Here is a 21,623-nt window from a genome sequence, read left to right on the forward strand (position 1 = left end):
AGTAGCAACGACAAGGAAATGACATAGCAACCTGACGTGTGAGACCGTGAGAAAATAAACTGCAGAAACGGGAAACACAGCCAAGGCTTATTCGAGTCACGAACTAGAAACCCCGATCTCAACGGTGCACACGACGTCTCAGTGATCACATTCGTGCACGTCATCTCTGGTGTATTCCTGAAACGAACTCACTTCATGAAGTCACATACAAAGTGCTAGCGGAGGGGAGGGGGTGTCCCTCCAGACCACAATGAAGGAAAATAGAGAGTGGCAACGCAATGCTATAACTAGCGCTCTTATTTTCTTTGGAAATCCGATAACTGTGAGGGATTTAGAGGCAACATAACAACCTGAAAGTCACCAACTTTCCGAAAGTAAATGTTGGCAACTTTGACTTTTTTGTGGTAGTTCGTTACTGGGAATATCAACCGTATTACGTTAAGATTATTTTTTTTTTTCAATACGGAACAACCAAAGTACTACGTTAAAATGGTTTATATTTTGTTTCAAATACTAAAAACTGCTATAGCCGCAAAGTTTGAGAGCTGAAAATCATAACCTCAGTTTCAATTGCAAAAAAATACACACGTACACAAGCAAAGTAAAGCAAGCACAATATTTTTTTTTCGAAGCCATGCTTACTTCATTTCTACCAAAATAATTTAACATTGGTAAACATTATTCCAAAGTAGGTATGATATTTTCCCATTATAATCAATACACCACACCGTCGATACCCGATTCCATAAATTCTGAACTAAAATATTGTTCTTAATTTTTTTTTCTATTTAATTAAGTTATCATGTTTAAGAAATTTCTATGCTATCTAAATATTTTAAAGTTAATTTTTTGATGTTGGCATTTTTCAAACGCGCAGTTATTTATTTATTTATTTTTTTTTTTTTAGTGGCCATATTTATTCCGTCCATACAGTTGCGGCCTCTCACTCTCTCGCCCGCCAAACGTACCTGGAGGTGGCACGCTGCTTATACTCAGAGGCACGGGGTAGTTCAAAGAGTGGTACGACACTCCGCCAGTTCGCGGCAAGTAGTGCAGCGGTGCTTGCATAGAGGGCGGTGAGTTCTCGTAGCCCGGCGAGCCTCCTGCGGGCAGACACGCGCGCTTAACGCAGACTCTTCGGGAGGCGCTCTCGTGCGGACAAAGGATGCATTAAGTGGGGCAGCCTTCTTTCCACAGACGAGAGAGCCAAAACCCGAAGATCCCCGAATTTCATGTTTTTTTTTTTTTCCGTATCTTTACTGTAGCTATCCTAACCAAATCAACCGTCCAAAATGTTTTAAAGTACTTAAAATGTAGCTAACCTAACCTAATTGACCATTAGTATCCTTTTATCAACACCGCCATATTTATTTACAATGAACAAAAAAAAAACTGAAGATGCACGATCGGCCGTTTGGCTCTCTCGTCTGTGAAAAGAAGGCTGCCCCATTAAGTGAGTCAGGTAACTGGCCTCGAAATATTTGCAAATTTGTGGTCTCGTATACTGAACTTTAATAGTTTCAAAAGTTTACCACGATATTTCTAACTGTTTAAGTTATCATGAATATAACCTTCAAAATAAATGTCCGACTCGGGAGTGTCACCCTCTAGAAGCGTGCATGACTTACACACACACACACTAAAATATTTCAAAACTGGTTTTGTTTTCAAGTTAATGTTTGCTGTATCCACTAACACGTCGCATTATTATTTCGGGTTGAGACGGCAACAATACGCAAATATTTTTTTTCTTCCCAAAAATTTACATGGCATATAATACAAATAGAGGTGTTATCGAAAAAAAAATGTTGGCAGCCATGTACGGGTAAAAGTATTTTTCTGACAAATTTCTACTTGTAAAATTTTTTAAATATCTGAAACATATATAGGAAATATGGTTTGCACTTCCTGACTTCTGCTGGACACGATAACCGTCGTCTTAGCCTTAATTAGTCCAAATCACCAGATTTCATAAACTGAACTCACCAACTTTCTTCAGTAGCTTCACGATACGTGTAATTTAAACAGGACTCAACATGCCCTCACTCAAAAGTTACGAGTTCCAACGGAAAATAAAGCGTCTATTTTCTATTACTTTTTTTTCTTTACTACGTCATGTATGAGCTATGCCAAAGTTAGGCAGCATTCTGTTTACTTTACCTTATTCTAGACAGGTCTGATCAGAAGAGATTTTACTTAAAATGCTATTATGAAATGTTTAATGTCGTGGAACATAGTTGTTGCAAGGAGAGAGTTGAGGTATCGAAAATATTTTATAATATTTTAGAAAAATAACTTCACGTACAAAAATTCTTATAAAAGGTTTAAAAGAGAAAGTTTTACAATACTGAACATTTCCCGCACCAATAATTACCACAATTTCGTCAATTTAACTGAAAAATAGTACGATAAGGTGCTCAAGCTATTTACTATGATAAAAGAAGCCCCTGAATAACTCAAGAAGCTCGTTATTCAAGCTCATCTCATATTCCACTGATCTCATATCTACGTAAATAAGGTAAGTCCTAACTCCTTATTGAAAGAAGTGGCAGCATCCGTCACCGCATTAACATTAACTACAATATTCTCTTCCGAGTATTTGAGGAACTACACGAAACGGAATCATATGTTACCAATTGTAATGAAATAAACGATTTTAATGGAAACGAATTCCAATGATAGAAATGTTTGAATTCTAACGACATAAAACAAAGAAAAGAATTGAAATGTATTGAAATGTGACTTTACTCCTAAAATCAAAGTGAAACAATCGAAATAATCTAAAACGAAACAAATGGGAATAAAATACTACCAAATTAAACGAAATTAATTGAAACCTAATCTATCAAACTAAAAATATGGAGTGTAAAACATCTTGAACTAAGACATTTGTATTGCTGTAAGTGACGCACCTTCCTCAACATCTGCAGACGAAGTTTCGTTGGGCTTCACCACCACTAGGGAAGTCAGGGCCGTCACGAATGAATACTGGAAACACATGTGAGATCCATCACTGTATTATTTATTTGTACATTGTTCACGAATTTTCTTTTGTAACGTAGCTCATAACCCGATAACAAAATACAATTTCATGTAGACTTGTATTCTTTCTCGAATATGTGTTCATGCATTGTGTTTTTGAATAATACCCGCAGGTTATTGCTGGCGAGAAAAGAAAACGAAATCATGCTTACAACTTTCAACCAATCATATTATAGAACACTTTTTTTTTAATAAATAACGGAAGGACTTGGAGGACCCGGAGGATACCGAGGACTCCGAGGACTCATGGGAATCCGAGGAACCAGAGGACTTGGAAGACTCGAAGGACACGGAGGATATGGAGGACTCGGAGGACTCGGAGACACTCGCAGACACTCGGAGACACTCGGAGACACTCGGAGACACTCGGAGGACACGGAGGACACGCAGGACTCTAAAACTTACCTGGCGTAGGGGCTACCCTGATCAAAATCGCAGGACTCTACAGACACGGAGGACTCAAAGGACTCGGAGGACTCGGAGACACTCGGAGACACTCGGAGACATTCGGAGGACACGGAGGACACGCAGGACTCTACAGACACGGAGGACTCGAAGGACTCGGAGGACTCGGAGACACTCGGAGACACTCGGAGACACTCGGAGACACTCGGAAGACACAGAGGACACGGAGGACACGGAGGACACGGAAGACACGGAAGACACAGAGAAGGAACTCACCCTGAGCGCCAGCTCCAGCGCCCTCGCCCGCAACGCGGAGGAGTTCCCGGTGCCTGCCGTGTCGCGCTCCAGCAGCTGCTGGATGGTCATGTACCCCCACAGCCGCTCCATGGAGCTGGGGGTGGAGTTGCGGCGCACCGGGCCCAGGACGATCGAGCTGGAGGGGTCGACGTACGAGCCGTTGGCCCCCCTGGCCGTCACGACGCCCGCCAAGCTGTCGGCCCGCAGCCGGCCGCAGACTACCAGCTCGGAGCCGCGGTACAGCGCGCTGAACGTCGTCGTCGACAGGGACTCCGTGTCCACCTGTGTCACCGGCCAGGCTTCATCTCACAAGCCGTCTTCATTGTTTTCATTCTGCTAACACTACTATTATTATAAGGCTCATTCTGAAATAATAACTCGAGACCTCCCTTCCACTCAGCAATATTTATTAAATATATTCGTTAAGTATAATACAATTGGCTTAAAAAGTCACGTAAGTTGTCATAATTTTTACAACCATTATATTACACTTAGTGAATATCTGTTTTAAATGCTAGTGATTGATTTCAGAAATAGACAAATAAAAAGTGACCATAAAATGAATATATATATGTGTGTGTATGGCGTGTAAGACTGAGCATAAATCACAGAAGACACCACAATTTTTTACCACGTCTCAAAAAAATTATCGCGAAAAATGCATGCCCCTGTCAATAAGTGATATCCACCAGAAAATTATAATCAAAGAATTATCAAATTAAATCTACTGATGGCCCAAAACTTTTGGTGGGAACTATAGTATGGACAAGAAAATAAAATTTATTATATTGTGTGTGATGAAAGAAGGCTCGAGGTGGTCGTGCCCAACCCACTTGGTCTTGGAGCCCAGCCCACCTTATCGTCATACCCATCCCACTTGGTCATCGTACCCAACCTACCTGGTCCTCGGGCCCAATCTACCTGGTCGTCGGACCCAACCCAAATGGTCGTCATATCCAACCTATCTGGTCATTGGGCCCAACCCATCTGGTCACCATGCTCAATCCACCTATTTGTAGTGCCCAACACACCTGGTCTTGGAGTCTAGCCTACCTCCTCGTCGTACCCATCCCACTTGGTCGTCGTGCCCAACTACCAGGTCGTTGTGCCGAACCCACCTCGTCGTTGGCGTACTCGAACGAGACGTTGGCGAGCAGCGGCGACGCGACCTGGCGGTAGAAGTCTCGCAGCTGCAGCGCCGCGTCCGACGCCTCGTATATCTTGCGCGCGAAGCCCGAGTTGCGCAGCGACAGCCTCCTGAGGAACTGGAGGTCGGCGTAGTCGCCGAACGCCAGGCTGAAGATGGCCACGCGGGCCGAGTTGGCATCGCTGACGGAGGCGACGATGGCGCCCGGTTCGCTCTCGCCCACGTTGGCCTCGCCGTCCGTCAGGAAGATGATCATGGGCTCGGCCCCGCCGCGGGTCAGCGTCCTGCCCAGCTGGGCTACCCTTAGCCCCTTCATGAGCGCGTCGTAGATGTTGGTGCCTGGGACACGCACCACCCCCTGTCACACGACTTGAGCCTTCAACAGACGAATGATCATCGTTCTCCCGTCCCCCTTAATGCCAAGGATGCTGGATGGGGCATCGACCATGGCTCGTCGCAAGTAACCAACTCAGAGTTCATACTGGAGGCAGTTTGAGAAATCATTGGGAACACAGACATCGATATGGTTGGTCCAGGGTTCGAACCCGTGTTATCTGGAACATTTTTACAGGACCTTGCCACTGGACCAGCTAGCTCCACCCCAAGAATGAATTAATTCATGGTTGAATGACACACATAAATAATATACGAACACCTTAATGAAATAATAAATGGACAAATGAATTAATGAGTTCACCATCTCGTGAACGACCAGGTCATTTAGGTTCGGTTGAAGAGTGTAAGGGCGAAATGTAACAGCGATGAGAGTGTGTCGACGAGGCAAAGGACAACACCCTCCATGTTCTGTGCACGTGAAATGAATTCTTGGCTTCGCCCGGCTGTGATTCTAACCCGGGTTATTTCGCAAGTGGCATACATGACAGACATTGCCATTAGCCATGCTATATCTAATTTCTTTATGCAATCTCATTTTATCATACCTTACCACCTCTAATAACAGCGGTGTCGTCAAAACGTTAACACTGTTAATTCATTCATTCGGTCATTCGCTACTACCTTAAAGCAACCTTTTTTTTTTTTTCAAATATACACATGTTAGCCTAGAATTATAAATATGAATGTTTTTCTGCTATAATATTTACAATTATTACTCCTATCTGTGGGTGACACTTACTTGAATATGAACTTAGTCGACTGGTGAATTCTTTCGCTTTGTTTATATTTTCTATCGTGGCAGCAACGACCGAAGTGTTCCGTGGCTCTGAATCGTCTCGAACAACCTCAAACGAATTTTCATGCTGTATCGCAAGAGGATTCTCCAAGTCCCACACCTGAAATCATTCACAATTTTTTTTTCAGTTAATGTCTATGTAAATCTGACTCATGCAAGTTAAAAAAAAGTTTATTATATCTTAACAAAATAGCTTTGTTATACTGAGCTACTAGATATGTATTGTGAAGGTATCATGAAATATATTTTACTATCCAGCTTTTCTCACATAGTCGTCCATATTCCACTCGAGCTAAGCACACGATAGTCTATTTGCAAGGTAAACCATGGTGCCACATTTTCATCAGCCTCTGTACATCCCTTATGCCTCTTTCATAAACTAAGCAAGGAATGTAAGAGCACAAGAACAGCAAGATGCAAAAAGGTTCAACAATAACGATTTTAAATACCCATTTGTAAACCAATAAAGACGCATAAACGCAACACAAGCATCGACCAAATTTCAACTAATTGCATTATATATAGCTTGCATTTTCTCCTTCCATATGTCAATGTGTTTTTAAAATTACACGCAGTGAAATGAAATAACACTTTCAAATAAAATGATTTACTATTTCATATGTTTTCGTAATAAATATGAGTTACCAAAATAATCACAGGAAAGAAATGTTTTTTCTATTATTTAAAAATGTTAAGTTGCAGGGTTGGTGACATCCAGTAACTTTTGTGCTTTATAAACGAATGAGGTTTTCTTGCGTTCGTTGCGACATTGCGTCCCTTGCGTAGTTTGTAAACCTGACCATACCTAACCAAATTAAATTAAATTCTCGAGAGAAACCTGGGAATCATATTATTTTATGAATACGAGAGCTCATGGCTCCACCACTGATCTCGTTGGACTGAGCGGGAACTGACGAAACCCAAGAACTTTGCTGAACTGTAGCGAGGTGGAGCAGTTGTAAGGAAACACACTCGCATTGCAGACGACACTTTCTTTAGCATCCCCGCTGGTCCGTGACATCGTGTGTCACCGTCTATGTAAGACCTCGCTGTCAAAAAAGATTATGAATAAAAATTGTTTGATGCTGAGCACAAGCTCCTGAGACTGTGGATCAATCAGTCGTTGGACACAGCGAGAAGTTGACGAGTCCCTATATAAACCTCAGCTGAAGCAGCAGTCGAAGGGAAACCTAATACACACATATCATCATATAACTATTTTAGTTTTAAATTATTTGAATTTTTTTGTGTGTAACATCTTAGTTCTCGGTATACGGCATTTGGTAGGAGTAATTTCGTGAATGCAATGTAAATCGCATGGAATGTAAATGTGTAAACACGGTGCTGCCGTCTGTGGCGAATGGCGCGAACCAAAGTTCATAAAGACAAATAGAAACATCTTATTATTAACTGTTTAATGAATTTTAACAAAATGGGCAGTATTTTAATGAAATTCCTTGTCGAAAATAGGTCAAAATCCAGAGTTTAGAATTTCTTCAACTCTCTTTTGTTTTTATCGAAGCCTTTTTGTTGTATAGTTTAACCTTGCGCTCTGCAAATTGAAAGATTCGATAGTCGACGTAGCTGCTCCTGCAGCCAATTATAACTGCGTATGCGGAAACTATGTGTGATTCGCTTGAAGAAATATAGTTAAAAACCTAATTAGTCTATATTTATCATGCTTAGCTTTATTTGAAAGAGTTACATTAAATTTCGTGGCAGAGTTTCCTATTATAAGTGGATTTGCAACATGAGAACACATGAATATGCTCGTAACCGAGGTTAGATGCTTACACATCACTGGCGAGTACTGAAGACTCACATTTCTTTTTATTATTTTCGCAAGTCGAGGATATCATAACTAACATAAAGGGCTGGTTTTGGCTCTCTAAGGCCAGGTTCATAAACTACTCAAGGAATGCGACGAGACGTAACCAACACTAGAATATCAAGGTCGCTTATAAAGCACGGAAGTCGCAATAATTAAAGAACGCCTAAAACTTGAATTCGTGAACCAGTACAGAACAAATATTTTTCCGAACTTCTTTTAATAGTTCATTTTAATCATGAAAACATTTGAAATTGAGAATAATTTGATTTAAAGTGTGGTTTTCTTTCACTGTGCTAAAGTATAGTATATAAAAAAACCTTGTGTTTCTATGCACATAACTTCTGGGTCTTTGTAAGTTTCAGAACACTTCCCTTCAACTGTGTAAGGCAGAAACGCAAGCCGAAATGCAAGAAGTTGAAAGTAGGTGGATACTTGCATTGCATTTTTTTACATTTTGCGTAGTTTATAAACTGTTATTTGAAATAATTTTTTTGAACTTTTTTCGTAATGGGTTTCTTGCGTAGTTTATAAACCCGACCGAGCAGAGAATGATTGTATCTTAGACCAGGTTTTTAAACTTATCAAAAAATGCAACGTCGCAACAACATAAAACGCAATCAATAGAAGAAAATTACAGATTTATGGGTTATTTTCTTTCACTGTGTGAAAGTAATTAAGTGAAAACATTATCTAAATAATGAACCGAACACTGTGTGCTTCTGTGCACAATAGTATGCATTTTTAACCATTTTCAGAACACGTCTCTTCCAATATAGCGAATGGAAAGGCAAGTCAAAAAGGTAAGGATGTTTAAAGTTGCATTGAGTTATTGTGCCTTGCGTAGTTTACAAACCGGCCCTCTAAAACGTGGTTAGTAGGGGGATCATGCCGGTTCTGGGACACACACAAAGAGTATGCAAATTAGGGTACTTAATCACTGCCACCCATCCACTACCCCTCCCCCTAATCAATCAAACATTTTTCTACTATTCTCTCGCTAACCTGAGGCTGTTATAATTTCCCCTTCCTCTACCCCTTCCCCTGGGGGGGGGCATCCCTTAAGCATTAATTTGTAATAGAAAAAATTTCTGTTATGGTATATTATGTTATTATTAGTGATAACATACAGTGATTAATTACACTAGTGTGCATATCCTCAGTGTGTCCCAGAACCGACGCGCTCCCCCTACTACAGTTCATGAACCAGGCAGGTGGTCGGGCCGCTCGCCTGCACGTTGGTGGAGAAGGTGAGGAGGCTGAAGTAGTCGTGCGGCGCGAGGTCGGACAGGATGCGCGCCATGGCGTCTCGCAGCTGCTCGATCTTGCGGCCGTACATGGAGCCGCTCACGTCGACCACGAACACCACGTGCTTGGGCAGCGGCGGCAGCGCCTCGGGCGCGAAGAAGTGCACGAAGTAGCCCTCGTTCACCTGTCGAGGGGGGCATCGCCTGGGTCACTCCTCGCCCTCTTCGCCGTCTTTTTTTTTCACGTGACAACGTCTAATAAATCGATGAACGCCGGATGCACGCACGAAAAAGTGTCCCGTTACGCACATTGTTATGTTACGCTGTGTCCCATTACGCTCATTGTTCCGTTACGCTGTCGGCGAGTGCGGTAATAATAGGTTATGTTACAATTGACTAAAAAAATTATGGTGATTCATATAATTGATGATAGATATTTGATTACAGTTCATTTATATGAAAACTTGTTTATAATTATATTTAAACTTTATAGCTAAACGCCAGTTTTTTAAAATTAATTACAAGTCATCTACACGTGAACTGTTTCGTGGACTGTTTATAAAGTGAAGTGAAAAGTTAATGTGGTTTTCATTGCTTATTACAACAAAAATTTCGGCAATAAAGGTTAATTATTCTTGCATTTTAAAAATCTGATTACTAGTATAATTTCAAGTATTTATTATTTTATTATTAAAATAAAAATGATTCAATTTTATTCATAAAAGTATGCAATCAATGTTTTGTTATGACGTTGTCACGTTAAACTATCGTCCGTAAACCGACTTTACAGACAACCAATTTTTTTTTTAAAGTAGCTTGGCTTCTGGGTTGTAGCAGTGTTCTTTGCAAATAATTCACCGACGTTTCGGTCGACAATGCAGTCACCATCATCAGGGAGCAGTTGCCTAGTAGGTACAACCCAGAAGCCAAGCTACTTCAGACAATGGCCGTGAAAGCCTGCGAACATTGTCTTTTTTTTTTAGTTTTCATTTTGTCATCGTTACTTCTAGTCAAGGGCTATTTCTGTAAAATCTTACAACATTCCTATCTCGCATTTATTTTTAAGTTAATTACTAAGTTTTATGCAGGATGGGTCTGAAATCGACCAACAAACTTCGGGGTCAGGTTCATTCACAACAAAATATGTTGAAAACATTTCTATGCATTCTGGTTTATAGTGCTTTCAAAGGATTAAAATATTTTTTATTGTAAATAATAGAGAAAGTATTTTATATCGAACTCTGAACTCCTGAATTACATTTTTTTCGGTCGAGTTCAGACTCAACCTGTATACAGTGGGTGTAACAGGTCGCGTTTTTGCGTACTACTGAAGAACCCAGTACTAGTTCAAAGTTATTTATAATACATTCCCTGATATAGCTTTACAGTATTAACTGCGAAAGTTAGTGAGGCCAATTAATGGAACAAAATTAAAGTCCAGTTATTGAATATTCGATTATCTTTTCCGTGGTTGAAATACATCATGCTTGAATTCAGGGGCGAAGCCAGGGGGAGGGGGGGGGGGGTTTAGGGGTTCATACACCCCCCCCCTCCCCCACCATAGCACCAAATCTTTAATTAAATTTCTTATTCATCACTCAAACAAATTTCATATTAAAAATTAATAAAATTTTTACCATTACAATATTTAAATTTAAGTACCGAAAACTGCTAAAATATCACTATTTTACACCTTGAAATCCAAATTTTCCCGGGGGAGGACCCCCGGACCCACGGCTTTAATACGAGGGGGGGGGGGCGGCATGCTTCTTAACACCCCCCCCCCCCATACACAAATCCTGGCTACGCCACTGTAGCTTGACGGAACACCAATTGAAAAACACAAAAAGAGTTGTTGAGGGTTTCCTCGTGGAAATGACTGCAGGGGGCAGGACTCACCAGGATCTGCTGCGGACGCGAGGTCCTGTCCAGGTCGTAGCGCACCGCCAGCTGTCCCTTGACGCCCTGCGCCCTCAGCGCCTTCTGCTGGTCCTTGGAGGGCGCCCAGCGCACCGTGGCGGCTGCCCGGCCGGGGGACAGCTCGATCTCGGCGAGCGGATCCGCTGCAAGACGTCCCGCCCAGCTGTCATCCCTAGCCATCCCTCGGTTTGGTCCGCAAAAAAACACTTCATCAATCAAGGATAGAATACAGAGGCCGTGGCCAAGAAAAATATACAATAAATCAGCGGTGCCCACAAGGAGGGGGGGGGGGGGGGTAACGACGCAGACTGCGTCATTTAAAATTTCAGGGGGGGGAGGGGTGTGTGGTGGTTAAAAGACGAGAAAAATGTATATATATATATATTATTTACATAATTATAGCTTCTAACGTGAAAATACGTTTCTGGTGCTTCGATAATTGAAAGGGATCTTGTAAATCAAATTGGCAACCCCAGCACTTGCCTCAACAAAAGCAGTTTGGCATCTGTCGGTTCAGGATGGAAATATTACCTGATGTGACCAAAATTATTATCAGAAAATCAGTTTTTTTATTAATGCAAAATGTGATAAAATATAATACTAAAAAAGTATAATATTATAAAATAATTGAGTAAATCATTGAGAAAATGGCATAAAAAATTTAAGGGGGGGGGGGGCCATTATTAGGTTAGGGGGGGTGAGTCATAGTGTTTGGGGGGGGGGGTGAGCACCTCTGCAATAATAATAAAAAGAATATAACAATAACATAGGAAAATAATTTACACAAACCTTGCGTTGCACCTACAAACAGCAATACCAAACTATAAAGTTCCTTCTTGCCAAAATTAATTCATGATCAAGAACAGGAAAAATACACAAGCAAAAAAAAATACACTATACAAGGACATAAGCACTAGGGGAAAAATAGAGTTTAAAAAAAAAAAAAAACAAAGCGAATTTATTTACAATGATTTAGAATACAAAATTACAAGGAACACACAACAAAAGCACGCACTAGAGCACACGCCCGAGGAGAGAGGTCTTGAGGTTGCAGCGTGCGTTCCCACGGGCCGTTCCCCAGGTGTCCGGCCGAGGTAGCGAGCAAGAACCGCCTTGCTGGGACACGCGACCGTATAACGTAACCTCGCGGGCCGCGATTCAGAACGCGTCCAAACCGAATCCCAGTACGGAAACAAATTGGAAAAAAATATTTTTAATAAACGGTGCTCTGTGCGAGGAGGTTGGAAACTGAGTCCAACGCATTCTGCCCCGGAAGTTTCGCATCCATCGATACAACTGTCGCGGCAAAAAACACTAAAGATAGCAGCACAACCCTAAAAAAAATTGAACCTTTTTTTTTCTAATTTTTTCGAGTACTTTTTTAAATTGTAGAGACTGGCCGTGTCCTGTCTTGCACTATGAATTGCGGTTAGGGTGCGGTTGTAGAATGTTCAACACCCAACCCCTTATTTTATGCGTCTGGGAATACCAACCCTCTCTCTCTTTCCAGTCCAAGACATCTGCTATTACTGCTGTCCTTGTTTCGCAGTGCTCTGTTACCAGATATACCCAAGGAACACAAAACTTTAAGCACGACTTTGTAATGTAGTGGAGAAATTTTAAATGTGCAAAAAAATATTTTTTAATAAGAAAATTCTAAATGATAATTTTGTAATTTTTTTTTGTTGTATATGATTTAAGGGATTTTATTTTAATAATCTATTCTTCCTTTAAATAATTTGTCTGAAAGATGCATCTTGGTTTATATAATTTAATACTGAAAATGTTGCCTTTGTTTGACCATAGTACATAGTTAATGGCATGTTTTGTTATTAATAGTGACCGACTCTTATAAATAGTTTATACCGTGGAATAATTGGTGTTTAGAAATGATCATTTGTTTTTTTGTTTTTCTTTTCAGAATCAGGACAACTGTAATAATTCTGTCAAAATACTCTATTTTACGGTCTTATAAAAATCCAGAAAAATAAAATTTTTAGACGTATTAATATGTATTATAATTATTTATCATACACGAAATAATAATTTTAAATTTAACAAGCTGGGTGTTATAAATCTGGCAGCAGTGGACGCCATTTTCTCTGTGCTGTAATCCAAGCGTAAGATAAGCTGTAGGCGTGGAGGGACATTCAACACGTGCTCTTGGACTCGGGGAAGGAAGTTTAAAAACAATAGGAAAATTCCGAGACCCATCCTAGTTTCAAACCAAGGACCTTTGGCCCACCGACCAGAAGCTCTAGCCACTCAAAAACAGGTCGTCGGACTTCGTTAGTAAAGATCTTACCAAACACTCTTTTGTCACAGCAGAATCATTTTTGTAGGGTCCATATCAAGGCGGTCAAAAAAAAAACCAAAACTTTTTTTTACCACCTAAATTGGCGTTTTCTGTTGTTCATTGGCTGGACAAAGTCTTTGAGAACCTCCTGAGAAGCCTGATTGGCCACTCCATTGCTGAACACGATCTCGTATTGGTTGTTCCGGTCACTGGTTTGGTATAGAGGATTTTCGCGTGTTCATTCGGTAACAAAGTAGTCTTGGAGTTCATCAGCAAGTTTTTACTATGGATGCCAGGAATCACTACAAGCTGATGCTGGAGTGATGTCTCACCACGGACCATGTCCGATTGCTTCCACCGAGATAATAAAGGACAGTAACGGTCTCAAAAGAGGAAGGGGAGTAATTGAAGGGATACACTCTCCCCAGAAGTTATGAAAATATTTGCGATATTTCTGTGGAAGTGGTGGTGTTTTATTTTCTGTGATTCAGGGTGAGCTGTCACAAAGCCTGATAGGACAAGCTACACAAGAAGTGACTCGTGGCTAAGATTGATAATCTAACATTCCAAACCTATTGTTGTTGACGTAAGTTTTTGAATACACAGATTCTAATTTTTATTTATTTTTATATTTTTTTCCCCCAAATCCCCCCTCCGTTTTATGAAAAGCAAATTTTGTATACGCCACTGTATAGAAACAAAATTTCGTGAACACAATTGACAGATTAAAACGGAAAACGTAAATAACTTGTTTAGGTGTTTGGAGGGGGGAAAACATGGCAACGCCAGCGCAACGTCCTAGAGGGGAAAAAAAATCATACCTTCCAAAGAGTTGTCGGCATCTATCTCGTTGCTCTCTCTCAGCGTCGGCACTTGCACAGACCTGATGGGACTGGACTCGTTGATGTAGACCTCCACGGTCAAGTCGGGCACGATCTGCGAACAACGAACACTCGCGACGTGTCTCTGCCGGTCCCCGCGACATCGCGAGCTCCGCAGTTCCCTGTTCAGGGCGTCTATCACAGGTCACACGGAAGAAAAAGTCCCGAAATAAATAGCAACTGCGCTGCAAGTAACCAAACTTTTAATTTCCAGCAACCCGCGGCAAACATGGATTTTGGAATTTTTGAAGCTTCGCTTCAGTTCATAGACTCACATTAAGTAGTACAAATAGTTGTAGATCATGTGAAAAATAACTCTGAAAAAAAATTTTTTAGCTTCCTAACGTAAAAATCTTAAAATTTGTATTTATTATATTATTTATTTGGAATTTGAGCGCCTGCCAACATTAAAGCCCTTCAAGGAGCAGGAACCTAAAAATTAATGCACTGATGACACACGGGAAAGAAACATATATAAACTTAACAAAATATCACTTAAACAAAACACAGTATAACATAAACGTATTACATTATAACATAAAGGTTATGACAAACTTAGGTACAGGAGAAAAAAACAAATATAATTAAATGATAAGTTAAATTTTGGCTGTATAATTAAAACAGTAGTTATATATTCACCAATAAAATGAAACTATTTCTTTCATTAAAGTTTTCGTTTCATAAACGGGTCCAGACATTTTATACAAGTACCTATAAGAAATATTTGTACAAAGTTTTGTCAGTTCATGACTTCTGTAGCTTGTTTGTGTTGCATAACAAGAACTCTTTGTCCAATTTTCGGAGATATTGTAAATACTCGTATAAAACAATTTATCATAAAAACGTCTACCACTTTTATTTTAAACTGCAGTGGAGACGTGTTCAGCCCTTCGAGGGTTTTGTCGTAGTATATTCGCTCAGAAAAGTGTTTATTAATAACAATGAAAGTATTTACGGAAATATGTGTACATTCACGGATTTTTTATTTTATTTTACGGAGTGCTCTATACAATTTTTTAACGTCATTTTTCAGCAATTTCAAGCATTTTTTTTCCTAACAGTGCAGATAAATCCTTACCTTCTCGACATTTTTGTAAATGTACTTTTAGGTATAATATCAAAAAAGGCTCCAAAAGACAATATGAAAAGTTTTTTAAATATTCCTTTTAAACAAATCGTGTTTTTTTTTAATAATTCCTTATAGAAACTGCATATATATATATGTCAATTAGATTAGGCAAAAGAGCACTGAGGGCTGGAATGTATCGTTGTAAATACCAAATCTGTAAAGTGAAAAATTTGTGATTAATAAAAACCTATTGATAGGGGCATGCAGATTTCGCGAAAAGATTTCTAGACTAGATGAGAGTTAAAACACCATAGCATCGTTTGTGTTTCGTGATCGGGTGAGTTTCTCCCAGGTACATATCGATTGTAACAACACTAATCACAGTGATTCAGTGCGGCAGTAGACGCGTCCTGGGTGGCTCGGTCAGATAAGTCAACGACTTCTCTCGCTAACGGCCGCCAATCACAAGGAAGAAACCGCTGGTGCGGGTATACCTTGTTGCAGTCTAATAGGTGTTTAGATCTTTTCGCGAAAAATGCCTGCCCTACCTATTGAATTTGATTTTGAACTTTATTTAAGAGTGAAATGTTTCCTCGGGACCTCGCCAGTGGGGCGGTGCCCGCGTACCTGACCGGGGTCGATGTTGATGGCGTGCGTGTAGTAAGAGAGATCCCTCTTCAGCAGCTCCTCGTACGTCAGGTTGAAGGTCACCTTCTGCGTCGGCTCGATGTTCACCGACACCACGAACCTGTTCGAGTTGCGCGCGCTGCGGAAAGCGAGAAGATGTGTTGTAACTACTTGCACGCTCATGCAAAGGGAAGGTCAAAGTGCGATGGACCTTGCTGATTACTGTGACCTCTTAGTTTTTCAGTCCATCGACACTGCTGAATGTTAATTTTTACAAATAATTATTGTAACTTCCATGAATTATTTTGTACCTATTCACTTTGCGAAATACTTTATGGCGATGATAAGTCAATAGGATGTTTTTTTTTTGTGATCACAAAATCTTGTATTTCACTTACAAATAGATTTGTGCACATATCAGAATTATTTTATTACATCCACAAAATATTTTGGTAAGGGCGAATGCCCACTATTTTTCACTTCTATAAATAAATTGAGACAAAGTATGGGTATCCCTAATTCTTTCCAGAATCATGCCTACCTTCAGAAATCACAAAATATTTTGGGGCGGCCTCAAATAGGTTAGAGTGGTTATTCCCATTACACCGTCACCATTAACTGCAAAGTTATTATTTTTAAACCTTCTACCAAAACAGCATAATAAAAATTTTTACTACAAAGTTATACTACTTTATACCCATTAAAATCTCGCATGCAAGTAGTTACTCATTTGTCAGTTGCCGTAAACGTGTTAGAGATTACCCACTTACTATTGAGGTCAAGAAAGCACACATTTGCCGATAGAGGACCTCCTAATCGTCTTCGCCCAAGTTAACGCCCCCATTCGTAGGCAAACTTTACCTCGCAGTTCATTCGTTGGACACGCGTCTGTTCTACCTTAAAATAAAACTTCTCTCGACGACGGCTGCACATCAATCGGAGCTTTAAAATTTACGGACGCCTTGTCGATAAGGACTGCCAAACGTTCAAAATGAAATAAAACTCTTCTCCCGCCTTGCACCTCCCAGGATCCTCGCTAATTCGAAAGTTGCCATCCAGTGTTGCGAAAGCAAGCCCAGTCCCAAGTAGCGCGCGCCTGCGGAAAAACTCCAGGATTGGTCTTGATTGGTCGGCGTGCTGCCCATTATCCTCCACGCATTACGTCATCTGTGCGCGCCAGCCTCTTGTAGTAGAACGCCACCCCCCCCCCCCCCTTCCCCCTTCAGGCCAACGCAACGACAATGCCAAAGGTACCAGTATGAGAGACGAGGTAACACTGTTTTACAAATTCAAGTGATGTGTAGAGACCTGAAAAATTCGCGGATTCATTTCGTGATAGTCTAGAATCCAAAAACGTTTATCTTTTTACTGTACCAGTGATTGGGCCACAGTTTATTTGAATGATACTCGTCCAATGAAAAACCTTTAACAAAAGAAGTATCGAATCACTAGCGTCCCAGTTAACAGGCGAAACGAGTCAGTAACCAATGAGCAGATGTAATTTTCCTGCGTGCGCAGAGGATCATGGAGTATATCCTACAGGTAATTGAAACCGCGAATTTTTCCGGTCTCTAGTGATGTGCAACTAGAAAGGTAGGAGGGGGGAACTATATTTAAAATATGAAAAACAACTAAGTAGTTGACGGTTATAACAGTTCTGTGCTGATGAGTTTCAGCGATGTGACGTCAACGTGATGCTGACCACGTGATAGCCAGAAACCGGAATGCCTCAGTTACTGAGCTCTGAACCGCGCACTGATGTAGTCGTATGCTGCTCCGCCGGTTCTCGATGTTTTCCTGTGGCTTCCAAGTCGCTCATCTTCGAAAGGGCATCGGCTCTGACACGATCTCGTAAGGTTACTCACTGCTCGAGATACGCTCGCGAAAAGTTTAAATGTGTGTGTCGCTTCCTCTACTCCGTGCAGTTCAGTTTCTTAGTTGTCTCGCAGAAATTAAAAAGTGTACATAAAAAAAAAGGTTAAACATGCTGCTGCTGATAAACTCGTTTGAATCCTTTTTCACTGATGTAAACTGCATCCATAAAATACACTAAAGGAGTCATTTTCCCAAATAGCGTATTTTTAGAAAATGTTTAGAAAATTTCATGAAGAAACAAATTATCATTCTACTTTTTCGGCGATCTCGTTTAGCACTACCTCAACTCTCTCTTTCCCCCCTCTCTTTCTTCCCTCTTGCTGTTCCCTCTATCTCTCTCTCTCTCTCTCTCAGTCACTCCTTCACTATCTCTGTATTTAAAAAACAAAAGTTAAAAGCATTCAATGCGAATGCTTAACTAGAAAATATTTTACAGTATTATGTAAAATAGACTTGAAAGTATAGGATCTACAATGCTAGGCATAAAGACTAGTCGTATCACTCATGTAGCTACACTGAACTCGCATAAGCTCTTGAATAACCTCAATGAGGGTGGATATGAACGAGTACTTCATTCGGATTGTGTTCTCTTAACTGTTAAAACATAGAAAAGGCTTACCAATACGTAGGGGCATGCATATTTCGCGGAAAGATTCCGAGACTAGCTGAAAGTTAAAACACTGTACCATGGTATGTGTCTCATGATTGAGTGAGTTTCTTTCAGGTCAGTATACAACAACCAGTCACAGTGAGTCAGTGCGGAAGCAAACGCGTCCTGAGCGGCTCGGTCAAATAAGGCAATGACTTCCCTCGTAGACGTCCGTCAATCACAAGGAAGAAACCGCTGGTGTGAGTATAACTTGTTGCAGTCTAATCAGCTTTCAGATTTATTCGCGAAAAATACAATACGTAGGGGCAGGCATGTTTCGCGAATAAATCTTAACGCCTCTTAGACTGCAACAAGGTATACCCGCACCAGATGTTTACTCATTGTGATTGGCGACCGTCGGCGAGAGAAGTCGTTGCCTTATTTGGCCGAGCCACTAAGGACGCGTATGCTTCCGCGCTGAAAAGCTTTGATTGGTGGTTTAACAACCGACAGGTACCTAAAGGAAACCCACCCAATCAGGACACACAAACGATGATGATACATTGTTTTAACTTTCACCTAGTCTCAGAATCTTTCCGCGAAAAATGCCTGCCCCTACCAATACGTAATGACGCACAGGTTGGCGAGGATGTGGCATCCAGGTACATGATACAACGCCCAAGGTGCTGCCAAGGAGGAATCACTGACCTCTGGGCCACGTGTGCCGCGGCTCTGCCCTGGCTCACGGCCTCGTTGTACTCTCTCTTGGCCTCTTCCTTCTCCTTCACGTGGGCCTTGTAGGCCACACCAGCTATCTCCCTGCAAGCAGCCGCAAACAGCCAGTCCTTCACTGCCAGCCTTGTGGGTCCCGACGAGAGGAAACATGGGCCCGAGGCAAATAACCCTCTCTCTGTCACTGAATGCACAACTTTTGACGCGAACACGTCTTTAAAATTGCTTCCCTGGTGGGAGACAATTAAAAAAAAAAAGAATGAAAACAAAATCGGTGGGGATACAGTTTGGTGTTGCAGCTACACATCTATCATCTCCATCCAAAATTTAATTACACCAATGGATGGCTAAAGGATCAAAGAATATCGTTACGCTAAGTGAGGACTGTGACGCATCACGCGCGGTGGAGGGGAAGCGCCGCCATTTTGAGGTCATTTTTTCCGCGTTTCGAGATTTCCATTTAGAATAACTTTTGACTCGGAGAAGCTACGACGTTCGTTTGGGTTCCAATCGTCAGCTTTCGTCAAAATCCATCGACTGCATGTATAAAACATTAGTGTAAAATAGTTACAGTGAATATAAATGGTGTTAAAATAAACAATTGCGTATTTTATATTTTGTATAGAAAATATTACCTGTTACGTACATGTATTCACGTACAACACACGGCTATGTCCATGACACAGACACACCCCATTTTTAACCCCTCCTTCCCCCTCCCCAAATTATAAGAAATCTAAAGACTGCAAAAGTTACTATAGTCATAACTGCCAACGCGTATCGTATTACTTGTAATATTTCCTATTTAGGGCAAGTTTTATGACCTTCGGTTGAACTTATGGCTACAATTTAACTCCCAGATAGCTCTTATTTTGGTTCTACGACTCTCAGTTAACCTCTGACTCAGATTTTCTTCCGGTCAAAGTTTACTGAGAATGAAATGAGGGCTAGCTGCTTGATCTGAGGCTAACGAGTATCAGAAAAGAAAATGGCGTGTTATCAGGCGAGGTTTGTTATTGACAGTGATAGTGAGGGTGACTATTTTTAGAACTTGCTAACGAAATTTAATGCAGGTTTCGATGAACTTATTTAATACCGCACAAAAAATGGTTATAAATTACGTGATGTGATATTGTAGGTAGGTCTATCGCTGAGTCGTAAATTATATTTGTCTTTGGTTAATCCCTATATATATATATATATATATATATATATATATATATATATATAACACTGATTACTTAAAAACATGTGTTAATTTACTGCATTTAAAAATTGCAAAACTAGTGTCATTCCAACCAATAAAATTCGTGTGTTCGTGAGAAATAGGTTGACCTACCAGAACTTTATTTAGAAATATACGCACATTTATTCGTAATAAAGTAACCCTATTCCGGGATTTAAATGTACTTCAAACAACTCCATACATGAGTCGATTTCACCTGATTGCAATTAAATGTGAAAATAAAGGATATCCTTTTTCCCTTCCCTTCGTACCATGCCAGTAACATATGGCATGGTATACATGGGTTATTAAACAAACAATATGACAGAAAAAATAGCTCTGTAACAGAAATATATTTTTCTCTATCTCTGCCTTAAGTTAGAACGATCATTACTTAGAAACACACAAGTTAGAAACGCCGTAACTTAGATAGAACTGTCACATCTTAGAAAGACACGGTTTAAAATTCTCATGACTTAGATAAGACACCACGCCGAACCACATAACTTAAGAATCGTCATAAAATCAGAAACGAGTAATTTATAACCGGACATAACTCAGAAAATTATATTTGATGTGTTTGTTAAGTTATGGCAGCACCCTTTGGATTTTAAGGTGTAAAATAGTGCTATTTTAGCAGTTTTCGGTACTTAAATTTAAATATTGTAATGGTAAAATTTTTATTAATTTTTAATATGAAATTTGTTTGAGTGACGAATAAGATATTTAATTAAAGATTTGGTGCTAAGGGGGGGGGGGTTGAACCCCTAACCCCCCCTCCCCCTGGCTACGCTCCTGTACCGCCCCCATGTGGAGACGTGCTTCGCTGCGCTCACATGAGGAAGCCGGAGATGAAGGCCGTCTCGGGCATCACGAAGCTGAAGTAGATCTCCCGCGCGCTTGCGGCTCGGTTGGCGACCCTGCTGGAGACCAGGGTGCTGGCGTAGCGGTGCTGAATGCGCGACGTGATGTGCAGGCTGTACACCTCGGGTCCGCCGGACTGCGAACCAAACACGTCGCTCACTCCGGCATCTGTACGCACACTGCTGAAGAAGGAAGAAAAAAATCAGAGAAAGGCGCCGTATATTTTTCACGAAGACGTTCGTATAAAAACATTACAGGTTTTTATACGTGACAACGTCTAATAAATCGATGAACGCCGGCTGCACGCACGAAAAAGGATGACTCATTGTCCCGTTACGCTGTGTCCCGTTCATCTATCTCTTTTCCACTCGATTGGAACAACCATCG

The 21,623-nt window shown here is 40.8% G+C and overlaps 1 protein-coding gene across 5 annotated transcripts in view; it reads right to left on the minus strand.

Annotated features, from left to right (window-relative positions):
* LOC134536107 (inter-alpha-trypsin inhibitor heavy chain H4-like) overlaps positions 1-21,623 on the minus strand; it is a 36,038-nt gene that overhangs the window by 11,127 nt on the left and 3,288 nt on the right. For 3 of the 5 annotated variants that reach the window (XM_063375664.1, XM_063375665.1, XM_063375668.1), the window contains exons 2-12: positions 21,209-21,372; positions 19,124-19,234; positions 15,952-16,090; positions 14,196-14,310; positions 11,058-11,221; positions 9,143-9,343; positions 6,027-6,183; positions 4,863-5,230; positions 3,724-4,026; positions 2,913-2,988; positions 969-1,103 (exon numbers count right to left, since the gene is read on the minus strand). In XM_063375664.1, the coding sequence (XP_063231734.1) occupies positions 969-1,103; positions 2,913-2,988; positions 3,724-4,026; positions 4,863-5,230; positions 6,027-6,183; positions 9,143-9,343; positions 11,058-11,221; positions 14,196-14,310; positions 15,952-16,090; positions 19,124-19,234; positions 21,209-21,372 (1,933 nt within the window). The remainder of the gene's footprint in view (positions 1-968; positions 1,104-2,912; positions 2,989-3,723; positions 4,027-4,862; positions 5,231-6,026; positions 6,184-9,142; positions 9,344-11,057; positions 11,222-14,195; positions 14,311-15,951; positions 16,091-19,123; positions 19,235-21,208; positions 21,373-21,623) is intronic. The other 2 variants (XM_063375667.1, XM_063375666.1) reach the window with 1 other exon arrangement.

Source organism: Bacillus rossius, chromosome 10, assembly GCF_032445375.1.
Source record: "Bacillus rossius redtenbacheri isolate Brsri chromosome 10, Brsri_v3, whole genome shotgun sequence".
Lineage (NCBI taxonomy): Eukaryota > Metazoa > Arthropoda > Insecta > Phasmatodea > Bacillidae > Bacillus > Bacillus rossius.